Source organism: Mustelus asterias, chromosome 30 (assembly GCF_964213995.1).
Source record: "Mustelus asterias chromosome 30, sMusAst1.hap1.1, whole genome shotgun sequence".
NCBI classification, from domain to species: Eukaryota; Metazoa; Chordata; class Chondrichthyes; order Carcharhiniformes; family Triakidae; genus Mustelus; species Mustelus asterias.
Window position 1 is genome coordinate 6273024 of NC_135830.1, and position 14423 is coordinate 6287446.

At 55.0% G+C, this 14423-nt stretch overlaps 1 protein-coding gene across 1 annotated transcript in view; it reads right to left on the minus strand.

The window, feature by feature from the left end:
- LOC144480719 (uncharacterized) overlaps nt 1–13537 on the minus strand; it is a 38144-nt gene extending 24607 nt beyond the window's left edge. Inside the window, exons 1-3 of the mRNA XM_078200310.1 lie at nt 13384–13537; nt 4880–5214; nt 4271–4627 (exon numbers count right to left, since the gene is read on the minus strand). Coding sequence (XP_078056436.1) covers nt 4271–4627; nt 4880–5214; nt 13384–13537 — 846 coding nt within the window. The remainder of the gene's footprint in view (nt 1–4270; nt 4628–4879; nt 5215–13383) is intronic.
- Between the last annotated feature and the right edge of the window lie 886 nt (nt 13538–14423).

Here is a 14423-nt window from a genome sequence, read left to right on the forward strand (position 1 = left end):
GATTTCAAACATCAGTGTGACTGGAAAAGCACCAAGACTTACACACACACCCGAGTGAGAGTGTTCCAGTAAACTGACTGAGGAAAGAGCTTTAACCAGTTACACAGCCTGATTTTAAAAAAAAACTCACTATTCACAGCAGAGAGCCAAAAGATGAGAAGATCTTGGGGCAGAATTAGGCCATTGGGCCCATTCAGTCTGCTCACTATTCACTGATCTGATATAATCCTGAATTCCACTTTCCTGCCTTATCCCCATGACCCTTGATTCCTTTACTGAGAAATAATATACACGTTCTTTGTGTGGACAAGGCTTGAACAGATTGTTTAACCTCGACGGACACAAGGACACCCAAGGAAACCACGGAAATGTGGGGACTGTGGGAAGGGATTCAGTTACCCTTCGCTGCTGGAAATACATCGCCGCAGTCACACTGGGGAGAAACCATTCACTTGCTCTGTGTGCAGGAAGGGATTCATTCAGTCATCCCACCTGCTGACCCACCAGCAAGTTCACATTGAAGATGGAAGACAATGTGGAGAAGTGTGAGGTTATGCACTTTGGAAGGAGGAATGGAGGCGTAGACTATTTTCTAAATGGGAAAATGCTTAGGAAATCAGAAACACAAAAGGACTTGGGAGTCCGTGTTCAAGATTCTCTTAAGGTTAACCTGCAGGTTCAGTTGGCAGTTAGGAAGGAAAATGCAATGTTAGCATTCATGTCGAGAGGGCTAGAATACAAGAGCAGGGATGTACTTCTGAAGCTGTCTAAGGCTCTGGTCAGGCTCCATTTGGACTATTATGAGCCGTTTTGGGCCTCGTATCTAAGGAAGGATGTGCTGGCCTTGGAAAGGGTCCAGAGGAGGTTCACAAGAATGATCCCTGGAATGAAGAGCTTGTCGTATGAGGAACGGTTGAGGACTCTGGGTCTGTACTGGTTGGAGTTTAGAAGGATGAGGGGGGATCTTATTGAAACTTACAGGATACTGCGAGGCCTGGATAGTGTGGATGTGGAGAGGATGTTTCCACTAGTAGGAAAAACTAGAACCAGAGGGAACACAACCTCAGGCTAAAGGGATGATCCTTTAAAACAGAGATGAGGAATTTCTTCAGCCAGAGAGTGGTGAATCTGTGGAAGTCTTTGCCGCAGGAGGCTGTTGAGGCCAGGTCATTGAGTGTCTTTAAGACAGAGGTCGATAGGTTCTTGATTAATAAGGGGATCAGCGGTTATTGGGAAAAGGCAGGAGAATGGGGATGAGAAAAATATCAGCCATGATTGAATGGTGGAGCAGACGCAATGGGCCGAGTGGCCTAATTCTGCTCCTATGTCTTATGGTCTTATTGGGAAGAGTGTGGGTTTGGGAGTTATTTAAGACAAAGATTGATATCGGATACAAAGGGAATTTAGCATTATGGGGAGGGTGAAGATCAGGCATGATCTTATTGAGTAGCAGAGCAGGCCTGAAGGGCTAAATGGCCTCTTCCTGCTTCTATTTCTTATGTTTAATCAGCAACTTCCTCATTAGTGTAGAGGTTAGTATCCCCGCCTGTCAGGGGACGCGGTGGTATAGTGGTATCGTCACTGGACTAGCAATCCAGAGACCCAGGGTGATCCTCTGGGAACCCAGGTTCAAATTCCAGCGCGGCAGATGGTGAAATTTGAATTCAATAAAAATATGGAATTAAATGTCTGATGATGACCATGAAACCATTGTCAATTGTTGTAAAAACCCATCTGGTTCACCATCTGATCCTTTAGGGAAGGAAATCTGCCATCCTTACCCGGTCTGGCCTACAATGTGACTCCAGATCCTCAGCAATGTGGTCGACTCTTAAATGCCCTCAGAGATGGGCAACAAATGCTGGCCCAGCCAGTGACCCTCACATCCCATGGACGAATAAAAAAAGATTAACCCTCAGTCTGGTTCCCCTCAAACTGCTGAGTGAGTGAAGTTAATCTTCTTTCACAAATTACCAAGACATCAGACTATAAGTCAGGACATGAACATTATTTGTTGGTTACAAATTGCAGTTAAATTTGGCACACAGACCCTTTCTAGACATGTCTAAATGTAATCAGAGTTATCCTGCAGTTCAAAACTAATGGGGAGAACTAGTTCACAAAACAAGTAACCAAGATCCTACAGGATAGTCAGTGATTCACTGTAAGTCAGCCCTAATGGATGCTGAGTATTCATTACAGCAGGGACCAGAGTCTGAGGATATAAACTGTTAAATTTACTTTCAGAATAATTCCTTCAATATCTGACAAGTTAATAACTTTGAACAACCTGTCAAACAGCTCAAAACAACATGTGATTACCAACATTCAGAGCTAACACAGTCTCATCCTAGAGCTGCAAGATTGGACTGTGATCTGTTTATTGTTCATCTTTATTTCAACACGGTTTCTAAATGATATAAATTTAAAATGAGGTTTGCAGACATGACGATCTATTGTTTGAGAGATGCGGTGGGGTACATGCTCAGTCTAACATGGGTAACTGACATTAGAGATCAGCTTCAACTGTCAGAATGAACATGTTTCAGTCCTGGATGGGATTAACAGCACCAATACCTGCAAAATATAACTTCTGTAATCACTGTGAACTCGCTGCTGTGTCACCAGATGGGGTAGGTGAGAGAATCCACTTCCACACTGGGAACAGGTGAATGGTCTCTCCCCAGTGTGAATTTATTGGTGGGTCAGCAGGTTGGAGGATCGAGTGAATCTCTTCCCCCACTCGGAGCAGCTGAACGGTCTCTCCCGAGTGTGAACTCGCTGGTGTCCAGTGAGATGAGATGATCGCTTGAATCCAGTCTTACTGTGAGAGCACCTGAATGGTCTCTCCTCAGTGTGAACACGTTGATGTTACTGCAGTTCCCCAGAACTTTTAAAGCACTTCCCACACTCTGGACGTTTAAAAGGTCTCTCGTCAGTGTGAACACGCTGGTGTTTTTTAAAATTCATTTATTAGTCACAAGTAAGGCTTACATTAACACTGCAATGAAGTTACTGTGTAATTCCCCTAGTCGCAACAGTCCAGCGCCTGTTCGGGTCAATGCACCTAAACAGCGCATCTTTCAGAATGTGGGAGGAAACTGGAGCACCCAGAGGAAACTCACGCAGACACGGGGAGAACATGCAAACTCCACACAGACAATGACCCAAGCCGGGAATCGAACCTGGGTCCCTGGCGTTGTGAGGCAGCAGTGTTAACCTACTGTGCCACTGTGCCATCCCCGTGTCTGAAGGTGGGGTTATGTCCTGAAACTCTTCCCACACTGTGAGCAGCTGAACGGTGATCTGCTGCTTCCGGCTTCTTCCCACAATCTCCAACAAAGAAAGCAGCTCCCTCCGCCAGCCACCCACACAACCCGCCCAGATAGATAAAAGCAAAATACTGCGGATGCTGGAATTTCAAACAAAAACAGAAAATGCTGGAAAATCTCAGCAGGTCTGACAGCATCTGTGGCAAGCCAACGTTTTGAGTCTAGATGACCCTTCCTCAGAGCCGATTGACTGCAGGTTCAGAGATGTGGATTCAGGGTTAGGGAAACTGGGAACTTGATCCAGTGGTCTAGCGGAAGGGAGGGAAACAGCAGAGGAATCTGATCAGATTGTCTCAATCTTAGTAACGAAGAAGCTCCATGAGCTCCTCACACTTGTTGGAGGTGAGGATGGAGGAGACAGGGGCGAGGGAGAGCCCTTCAAAAGAAACTAACTTGTTTCAGAGATATTGAAGAGTTGGCATTGTATTTAATACATAGTTGATTTATTTGACATTTATTTTCAATTTCCTAAACCTAGTCTGAGAAGTCTCTCATTGGTCAGAATACGTCGCTTGTAGATCATTTCAAAGGTTTCTCCAGTGGGAACTCAGTGTCCTTTCTGCTGAAATGACACTAAGTGAATCCCATCTGTCATTCGGGGCAGCTGAATGGTCTCTCCCCAGTGAGAAGCTGCTGTTTTGTCGGGGTGGCACGATAGCACAGTGGTTAGCACTGCTGCCTCAAAACGCCAGGGACCTGGGTTCAATTCCTGGTTTGGGTCACTGTCTGTGTGGCGTTTGCACGTTCTCCCCGTGTCTGCGTGGGTTTCCTCCGGGTGCTCTGGTTTCCTCCCACATTCTGAAAGACGTGCTGGTTAGGTGCATTGACCCGAGCAGGCACCGGAGTGTGGCAACTAGGGGATTTTCACAATAACTTCATTGCAGTGTTAATGTAAGCTAACTTGTGACGAATAAACTTTACTTTTTTCTACTTTAGGAGGGTGGCTGTTGAGTGAATCCGTTCCCAAACATGGACAAAGTGAATGGTCTCTCCCCAGTGTGAGCTCGTTGGTGTCTCAACAGGTTGGATGACTGAGTGAATCTCTTCCCACACTTGGAGCAGGTGAACGGCCTTTCCCCAGTGTGACTGCGCTGGTGTGTAATGAGGTCAGATGATCGCCTGAACCCAGTCCCGCAGTGAGAGCATCTGAACGGTCTCTCGTCAGTGTGAGTACGGCGATGGGACCCCAGGTCCCAGGAACTTTTAAAGCACTGCCCACAGTCCGAGCATTTAAAAGGTCTCTCATCAGTGTGAACTTGCTGGTGCCTCTGTAGGTGGGATGACCGAGTGAATCCCTTCCCGCACATGGAGCAGGTAAAAGGCCTCTCCCCAGTGTGAATTCGCTGGTGTGTCAATAGGTCAGATGACAGAGTGAATCCCTTCCGACAATCAGAGCAGATGAACGGCCTCTCCCCAGTGTGAATTCGCTGGTGTGTTAGCAGGTCGGATGACCGAGTGAATCCCTTCCCACACACAGAGCAGGTGAAGATCCACTCCCCAGTGTGAAATCGCCGATGTGTCAACAGATTGGTAGAATTAATGAATGCTTTTCCACACTGAGAGCAGGTGAACGGTCTCTCCCCAGTGTGAACTCGCTGGTGTGTCCGCAGCGTTGATGACTGAGTGAATCCTTTCCCACACACACGGCAGGTGAATGGCCTCTCCCGAGTGTGAATGCGTCGATGAGTCTCCAGCTTAGATTGGTAATTGAATCCCTTCTCACAGTCCCCACATTTCCATGATTTTTCCTTGTTGTGACTGCATTTATGTTCTAACAGGTCAGATGATTGGTTGAAGCCTCGTCCACACACAGAACATATGCACAGATTCTCCCCACTGTGAATGGTGCTTTTTCCTTCCAACTTCAAAATCCAATGATATTCTGGTTAAAATGAGCGACTGTCAGATCTTGATGTAATGCTCACAGTGAGCTTCGTGACTGCAAATCCTCCTGTTCTAATCCCCTGTGAAATTGATTTAAAATAGAAAAAAAAGGGAATGAGAGAGAATCCACAAAAACACAAACACAGGTCATGAAATTGAGGCCAGCACTAGGAAACAGTGACCATTAAAACTGGTGCGTTGTCATAACCCAACTGATTCACTCATGTCCTTCACGGAAGGAAACCCGCCACTTGGTCTAAAGTTTTAAAGTTTATTCATTTGTGTCACAAGTAGGCTTACATTAACACTGCAATGAAGTTACTGTGAAAATCCCCTAGTTGCCACACCCGGCGCCTGTTCAGGTACACTGAAGGAAAATTTAGCATGGCCAATGCACCTAACCAGCATGTCTTTCGGACTGTGGGAGGAAACCAGAGAACCCAGAGGAAACCCACGCAGACATGGGGAGAATGTGCAGACTCCATGCAGAAAGTGACCAAAGCCAGGATTCAAACCCAGGTCCCTAGCGCTGTGAGGCAGCAGTGCTAACCACTGTGCCACCCGATCTAGAATGTAACCTCAATGGGAGGAGGAGAGTTGGGGTGGGGGAGAGGGCCTGGGTAAGACACTCTGTCACAAAGTCGGTGCAGACTTGATGGGCTGAATAGCCTCCTTCTGCACTGTAGGGATTCTATGAATGGACTCAAGGCTGGGTGAAGCATATTTTTAACCCACACGGGAGCCAAGGGTTACCAGTGGTGTGGGTATGCAGGGCAGGGTCAGGAAAGTTGTGTGCACACAAGCCATGATCTTGTTGAATTGAAAGTATTATTGATGGACCAAATGGCCTCTTCCTGATCCTAATTCTGATGTTCCTCTGATGGAGGGATACGTGGCCATGAGCAGATGGTGACCCTGAGCCCAGACCCGTCGCCACGTCCTGAGCCCGGGCCCGTCGCCGTGCCCTGAACCCGGGCCTGTCACCGCACCCTGAACCCAGGCCCCGAACCCAGGCCCATTACTGTGCCCTGAACCCGAGCCTGTCGCCGCGCCCTGAACCCAAGCCTGTCGCCGCGCCCTGAACCCGGGCCTGTCACCGCGCCCTGAACCTGGGCCTGTCACCGCGCCCTGAACCCAGGCCCCGAACCCGGGCCCATCACCGCGCCCTGAACCTGAGCCTGTTGCCGCGCCCTGAACCCAGGCCCATCACTGCGCCCTGAACCCGAGCCTGTCACCGTGCCCCGAACCCGGGCCTGTCGCCGCGCCCTGAACCCGAGCCTGTCACCGCGCCCTGAACCCGAGCCTGTCACCGTGCCCCGAACCCGGGCCTGTCGCCGCGCCCTGAACCCGGGCCTGTCGCCGCGCCCTGAACCCAGGCCTGTCACCGCGCCCTGAACCCGGGCCTGTCGCCGCGCCCTGAACCCAGGCCTGTCACCGTGCCCCGAACCCGGGCCTGTCGCCGCGCCCTGAACCCGGGCCTGTCACCGTGCCCCGAACCCGGGCCTGTCGCCGCGCCCTGAACCCGGGCCTGTCGCCGCGCCCTGAACCCGGGCCTGTCACCGCGCCCTGAACCCGGGCCCATCACCGCGCCCTGAACCCGGGCCCATCACCGCGCCCTGAACCTGAGCCTGTCGCCGCGCCCTGAACCTGGGCCTGTTACCGCGCCCTGAACCTGAGCCTTTCGCCGCGCCCTGAACCCGGGCCTGTTACCGCGCCCTGAACCCGAGCCCCGAACCTGGGCCCATCACCGTGCCCTGAACCCGAGCCTGTCGTCGCGCCCTGAACCCGAGCCTGTCGCCGCGTCCTGAACCCGAGCCTGTCGCCGCGTCCTGAACCCGAGCCTGTCACCGTGCCCTGAACCCGAGCCTGTCGTCGCGCCCTGAACCCGAGCCTGTCGCCGTGCCCTGAACCCGAGCCTGTCGCCACGTCCTGAACCCGAGCCTGTCGCCGCGTCCTGAACCCGAGCCTGTCGCTGCGCCCTGAACCCGAGCCTGTCGCCGTGCCCTGAACCCGGGCCTGTCACCGCACCCTGAACCCGGGCCTGTCACCGCGCCCTGAACCCGAGCCTGTCGCTGCGCCCTGAACCCGAGCCTGTCGCCGTGCCCTGAACCCGGGCCTGTCACCGCACCCTGAACCCGAGCCTGTCACCGCGCCCTGAACCCGAGCCTGTCGCCGCGCCCTGAACCCGAGCCTGTCACCGCGTCCTGAACCCGGGCCTGTCACCGCGTCCTGAACCCGGGCCTGTCACCGCGCCCTGAACCTGAGCCTGTCGCCGCGCCCTGAACCTGAGCCTGTCACCGCGCCCTGAACCCGGGCCCGTCACCGTGCCCTGAACCCGGGCCTGTCACCGCGCCCTGAACCTGAGCCTGTCGCCGCGCCCTGAACCTGAGCCTGTCGCCGCGCCCTGAACCCGAGCCTGTCGCCGTGCCCTGAACCCGAGCCTGTCGCCGCGCCCTGAACCCGAGCCTGTCGCCGCGCCCTGAACCCGAGCCTGTCGCCGTGCCCTGAACCCGAGCCTGTCGCCGCGCCCTGAACCCGAGCCTGTCGCCGCGCCCTGAACCCGAGCCTGTCGCCGCGTCCTGAACCCGAGCCTGTCGCCGTGCCCTGAACCCGAGCCTGTCGCCGCGCCCTGAACCCGAGCCTGTCGCCCTGCCCTGAACCCGAGCCTGTCGCCGCGCCCTGAACCCGAGCCTGTCGCCGCGCCCTGAACCCGAGCCTGTCGCCGCGTCCTGAACCCGAGCCTGTCGCCGCGTCCTGAACCCGAGCCTGTCGCCGCGCCCTGAACCCGAGCCTGTCGCCGCGTCCTGAACCCGGGCCTGTCACCGCGCCCTGAACCTGGGCCCCGAACCCGGGTCCTGAACCCGGGCCCGTCACCGTGCCCTGAACCCGAGCCTGTCACCGTGCCCTGAACCCGAGCCTGTCACCGCGCCCTGAACCCGGGCCCGTCACCGTGCCCTGAACCTGAGCCTGTCACCGCGCCCTGAACCCGGGCCCGTCACCGTGCCCTGAACCCGGGCCTGTCACCGCGCCCTGAACCCGAGCCTGTCACCGTGCCCTGAACCCGAGCCTGTCACCGCGCCCTGAACCCGGGCCCGTCACCGTGCCCTGAACCTGAGCCTGTCACCGCGCCCTGAACCCGAGCCTGTCACCGTGCCCTGAACCCGAGCCTGTCACCGCGCCCTGAACCCGGGCCCGTCACCGTGCCCTGAACCCGAGCCTGTCGCCGCGTCCTGAACCCGAGCCTGTCGCCGCGTCCTGAACCCGAGCCTGTCGCCGTGCCCTGAACCCGGGCCCGTCACCGCGCCCTGAACCTGGGCCCCGAACCCGGGTCCTGAACCCGGGCCCGTCACCGTGCCCTGAACCCGAGCCTGTCGCCGCGTCCCGAACCCGGGCCTTTCACCGCGCCCTGAACCCGGGCCCCGAACCCGGGCCCGTCACCGTGCCCTGAACCTGGGCCCCGAACCCGGGTCCTGAACCCGGGCCTGTCACCGTGCCCTGAACCCGAGCCTGTCACCGCGCCCTGAACCCGGGCCCGTCACCGTGCCCTGAACCCGAGCCTGTCACCGCGCCCTGAACCCGGGCCCGTCACCGTGCCCTGAACCTGAGCCTGTCACCGCGCCCTGAACCCGGGCCCGTCACCGTGCCCTGAACCCGAGCCTGTCACCGCGCCCTGAACCCGGGCCCGTCACCGTGCCCTGAACCTGAGCCTGTCACCGCGCCCTGAACCCGGGCCCGTCACCGTGCCCTGAACCTGAGCCTGTCACCGCGCCCTGAACCCGGGCCCGTCACCGTGCCCTGAACCCGAGCCTGTCACCGCGCCCTGAACCCGGGCCCGTCACCGTGCCCTGAACCCGAGCCTGTCGCCGCGCCCTGAACCCGAGCCTGTCGCCGCGTCCTGAACCCGAGCCTGTCGCCGTGCCCTGAACCCGGGCCTGTCACCGCGCCCTGAACCTGGGCCCCGAACCCGGGTCCTGAACCCGGGCCCGTCACCGTGCCCTGAACCCGAGCCTGTCGCCGCGTCCTGAACCCGGGCCCGTCACCGCGCCCTGAACCTGGGCCCCGAACCCGGGTCCTGAACCCGGGCCCGTCACCGTGCCCTGAACCCGAGCCTGTCGCCGCGTCCCGAACCCGGGCCTTTCACCGCGCCCTGAACCCGGGCCCCGAACCCGGGCCTGTCACCGTGCCCTGAACCTGGGCCCCGAACCCGGGTCCTGAACCCGGGCCCGTCACCGTGCCCTGAACCTGGGCCCCGAACCCGGGTCCTGAACCCGGGCCTGTCACCGTGCCCTGAACCCGAGCCTGTCACCGCGCCCTGAACCCGGGCCCGTCACCGTGCCCTGAACCTGAGCCTGTCACCGCGCCCTGAACCCGGGCCCGTCACCGTGCCCTGAACCCGAGCCTGTCACCGCGCCCTGAACCCGGGCCCGTCACCGTGCCCTGAACCTGAGCCTGTCACCGCGCCCTGAACCCGGGCCCGTCACCGTGCCCTGAACCCGAGCCTGTCACCGCGCCCTGAACCCGGGCCCGTCACCGTGCCCTGAACCTGAGCCTGTCACCGCGCCCTGAACCCGGGCCCGTCACCGTGCCCTGAACCTGAGCCTGTCACCGCGCCCTGAACCCGGGCCCGTCACCGTGCCCTGAACCTGAGCCTGTCACCGCGCCCTGAACCCGGGCCCGTCACCGTGCCCTGAACCTGAGCCTGTCACCGCGCCCTGAACCCGGGCCCGTCACCGTGCCCTGAACCTGAGCCTGTCACCGCGCCCTGAACCCGGGCCCGTCACCGTGCCCTGAACCTGAGCCTGTCACCGCGCCCTGAACCCGGGCCCGTCACCGTGCCCTGAACCTGAGCCTGTCACCGCGCCCTGAACCCGGGCCCGTCACCGTGCCCTGAACCTGAGCCTGTCACCGCGCCCTGAACCCGGGCCCGTCACCGTGCCCTGAACCTGAGCCTGTCACCGCGCCCTGAACCCGGGCCCGTCACCGTGCCCTGAACCTGAGCCTGTCACCGCGCCCTGAACCCGGGCCCGTCACCGTGCCCTGAACCTGAGCCTGTCACCGCGCCCTGAACCCGGGCCCGTCACCGTGCCCTGAACCTGAGCCTGTCACCGCGCCCTGAACCCGGGCCCGTCACCGTGCCCTGAACCTGAGCCTGTCACCGCGCCCTGTGCTCAGACTGAGGAGACAATCAATGATTTTCTCACCTGGTCACTGGGACCCTGAAACCCCGCCCACTATCTATTGCGTCACGGGGATAGCCACGCATGCGCTCTGCTCCCTGCTGAACAAAGATGGCGGCGGCGGCACTGGGCCTGATCCCGGGAAAATCACCTCTGCTAAACACCCGAGACCCGCAGGCTCTTATTCCAGCCTTGCGGCCTACAGTGGGTGTTTGTGAAGCCTCCGCTCCCTCCCCACCCCGAATCCCGGCTCCATTCCTCCCTCCGCCCCACCGACTCTCACCACCTGAAAAAACGCGTCTCATACACTCGGAGCAAAATGATACCGCGCATGCGTCCGAAAAGAGCACCACGCCTGCGCACTGGACTCCTGTGGAATGAATAGGGCACTTTCACATCCGCAACGAATGTTGGGTAATAGCAGCGCCATTGAATAATGAACTTGAGGATCAAAATAACGTCACCCAATTAAGAAAAATTACTTTTTAAAAACTCACACATTTCGGCAATTAAGGACCCCACGCACCCCAGACATTCTCTCTTCCACCTTCTTCCGTCGGGAAAAGATACAAAAGTCTGAGGTCACGTACCATCCGACTCAAGAACAGCTTCTTCCCTGCTGCTGTCAGACTTTTGCATGGACCTACCTCGCATTAAGTTGATCTTTCTCTACACCCGAGCTATGACTGTAATACTAGAGTCTGCACTCTCTCCTTTCCTTCTCTATGAACGGTATGCTTTGTCTGTATAGCCGCACAAGAAGCAATACTTTTCACTGTATCCCAATACATGTGACAATCAAATCAAATCACCCACTGCTTCCTCACGGCAGAAAGGAAACCACTCGCTCACTAATTCAAACTCTAAGTGATTATAGGTATTGCCAGTAAGAGTCCAGGATAAATTGTTATTTGTAAAGTGAAAATACATGAGCAGCAGGAGTTAGTGAGGAGGGTGATGGTAATAACCAGGAAAAAGTGTTTCAGAGGGGATTCCTTGGTATCCACCCAAAACAGTCATTGTCACAGTTAAACCTTATTTAAACACTTGTCAGGCCATGGACCCTGGTGTGACTGTGGTCAAAGAGACTGTATACCATTGGAAAGACTTTCCCTCATCGTTCACAGCAAATAAGGACTTACCCGTCCTGCCCGATGAGAGTTTCTATCACAAAGCTATCTCTAATTTGACTTGGGCCACACCTTAGAAAATAATTAATTTTGTTTATGCATCAAATTGAACAGATTTCTCTTTCCAGTCTTCAATATGTTAGTTGATTATTGTTGTAGATAAAGATACCTCTGTCTATTCGTAGGTCAAAATACATTGGTTTATTTTCACAATTGTGGGAGACCGTCCGATGCCTAACACGGCCGCAGACCTCTCAGCAAATACAGGTTAAGAACATACATTTATACCCTTCCTTGCACGTCCGCAGTTTCCCAGGCCTCACAGGTTCCCAGGCTGTTGCTTGTGAACCTTGCTGCCTTGGGGTTTTCTTCACGGTTATCCCAAGGCCGTGAGTGTTGTTGTTCTCTGTGAGCACAGGTGGGGTATCTTACTAACATACAAGGTTCCAGTCTTCGTACAAACAAGTTAATTGGCATACAACAATTTATATACATTCGTAGGTACTTGTATAATGTATATCGGTACAGGCTATGAATATATATGAAGATATCATTATACGTCACAGAAGGCCGACATGTAGGTTTCCACTGTTACACAGCAATACGTAATTAAAGAATACAAAATGGTGGGTTAGCCACATTCTTGAACAGAAAAACTTACAACAGCTGTGCTCTTATCTGTTCTTGGATACATGTGCATGAAAACACCCGAACGTAAACATGAGTTTGACAGTATTTCTCACAATCCCTAAATATCACAGAATTCACTTTGACACTGTAGGTATTAGAGTTCATTAACCCATTCCCGACTTCACTCCCCCCTTTTGGTCGGGTGCCAGGTGGTCCACACATGGCCCCATGACCAATTCAGAACCACATGTTATCGGCGAATCGGCCTAGCTCCAGCTCCTTTGTCGGGGGGCCTGCCCCCTCTGCCTGTACACTGGTGCCCGCTGTTACTGTTTTGCAACAGGCGTTCAATAATGCCATACAAACACAGCAAGTAATTACAAATACAATTAATACAATCAATCCATGCACCAGGTACGCACCCCATGACCCGAACCATTGCCCCAGCCATCCCAGAAGGTTATAATTGTGATATTGGTTCCCCTCAGCCTGTATTGTTTTCGCCACGTGTTTAATATAAGAACATAAGAAATAGGAGCAGGAGTAGGCCATCTAGCCCCTCGAGCCTGCCCCGCCATTCAATAAGATCATGGCTGATCTGACGTGGATCAGTACCACTTACCCGCCTGATCCCCATAACCCTTAATTCCCTTACCGCTCAGGAATCCATCCGCGCTTTAAACATATTCAGCGAGGTAGCCTCCACCACCTCAGTGGGCAGAGAATTCCAGAGATTCACCACCCTCTGGGAGAAGAAGTTCCTCCTCAACTCTGTCTTAAACCGACCCCCCTTTATTTTGAGGCTGTGTCCTCTAGTTTTAACTTCCTTACTAAGTGGAAAGAATCTCTCCGCCTCCACCCTATCCAGCCCCCGCATTATCTTATAAGTCTCCATAAGATCCCCCCTCATCCTTCTAAACTCCAACGAGTACAAACCCAATCTCCTCAGCCTCTCCTCATAATCCAAACCCCTCATCTCCGGTATCAACCTGGTGAACCTTCTCTGTACTCCCTCCAATGCCAATATATCCTTCCTCATATAAGGGGACCAATACTGCACACAGTATTCCAGCTGCGGCCTCACCAATGCCCTGTACAGGTGCATCAAGACATCCCTGCTTTTATATTATATATTTATTATATATTATATATTTATGATCTGCTAAGTGAGTTATATTCTGCGAAGCATCGGGAATATACGTACACCATTCCGAGCCAACTATATTCCACCTCGGGAGGCGAGCACATAATCGAGTGCCAATCGGTTCTGTAACGCCACAGTCTGAATAGCTACGACCACTGCTGATGTTTCAGAGACGGCCGTGCTCACCTCCTCCAACTCGTCCTTAGTCGCATTAGCAATTCTCTCTAGGGTCGAGGCCATCCGTATAAGTTCTTGTGCTGCCTTTGCTGTCCCACAAAGTGGGTAGGCTATCATGATGAACTGTTCTGTCTCACAAATGGCTCGCTTAGCCCCAAGGGTGTTGGGGCCTCCAGAGGGTGTTTGTGAATCCTCCCCGCCCACCTCCCAGGGTTTCCTTCCTTCCCAGAGATCAGAATCCTCATTGATTTGAGGCCAAAGTGTAACCTCTTATTTATTGTCCCCCTCCCCCATCCTCTGATGTGAACCATCCTCCAGTGGCTGAGCCAGGATGGGGCCGTTAACCTGGGCCTGTTCCCGGGAGGGAGGGAGGGAGGGAGGGAGAAGCCCCGCAGCTGCAAACCAGGGAGCTGACAATGATTCTGAAGGGTTTGCGGATCCACAAAGTGTTTCCAAATCCTCCCAGCCACCGCCTAACGCTGACTCCGCTTCTCCGGGACAAACAAGCGCCAAGGCCAGCAATGACACTGCGCATGCTCCACATCACAATGCCCACGGACTGATTGACGGCAGCTCCAGACCAATAGGAAAAGGGGGCGGGGGTGGAGAACCAAGCGGGAGTGGCTGGTCCTCCAACCAATCAGAGTGAATGAGGGGCGGGACCTGAAGCATGCGCAGTGCGGGTAATGGCGCGGACGGTCGGTTTTAATTTGGAAGCGAGATCAATACGAGGTAGAGGGCGGCGTGCAGGGAATGATAAATGTGGCGGGTGGGTGGAGAGGCTTTGTAAACATGTTGTTCAAACCCAAACCCCGGAAATGAACTTCCCGGTCCCCCCCTTTGTACCAAATGGAGTGGTGGCTTGTCGTGTTAGACCCGGGCTGACTGCCGCCATAGAGGCTGCATGTGGGAGGCCGGCAGGGATTGTGATCGGAGAGTGAAGCCCTGA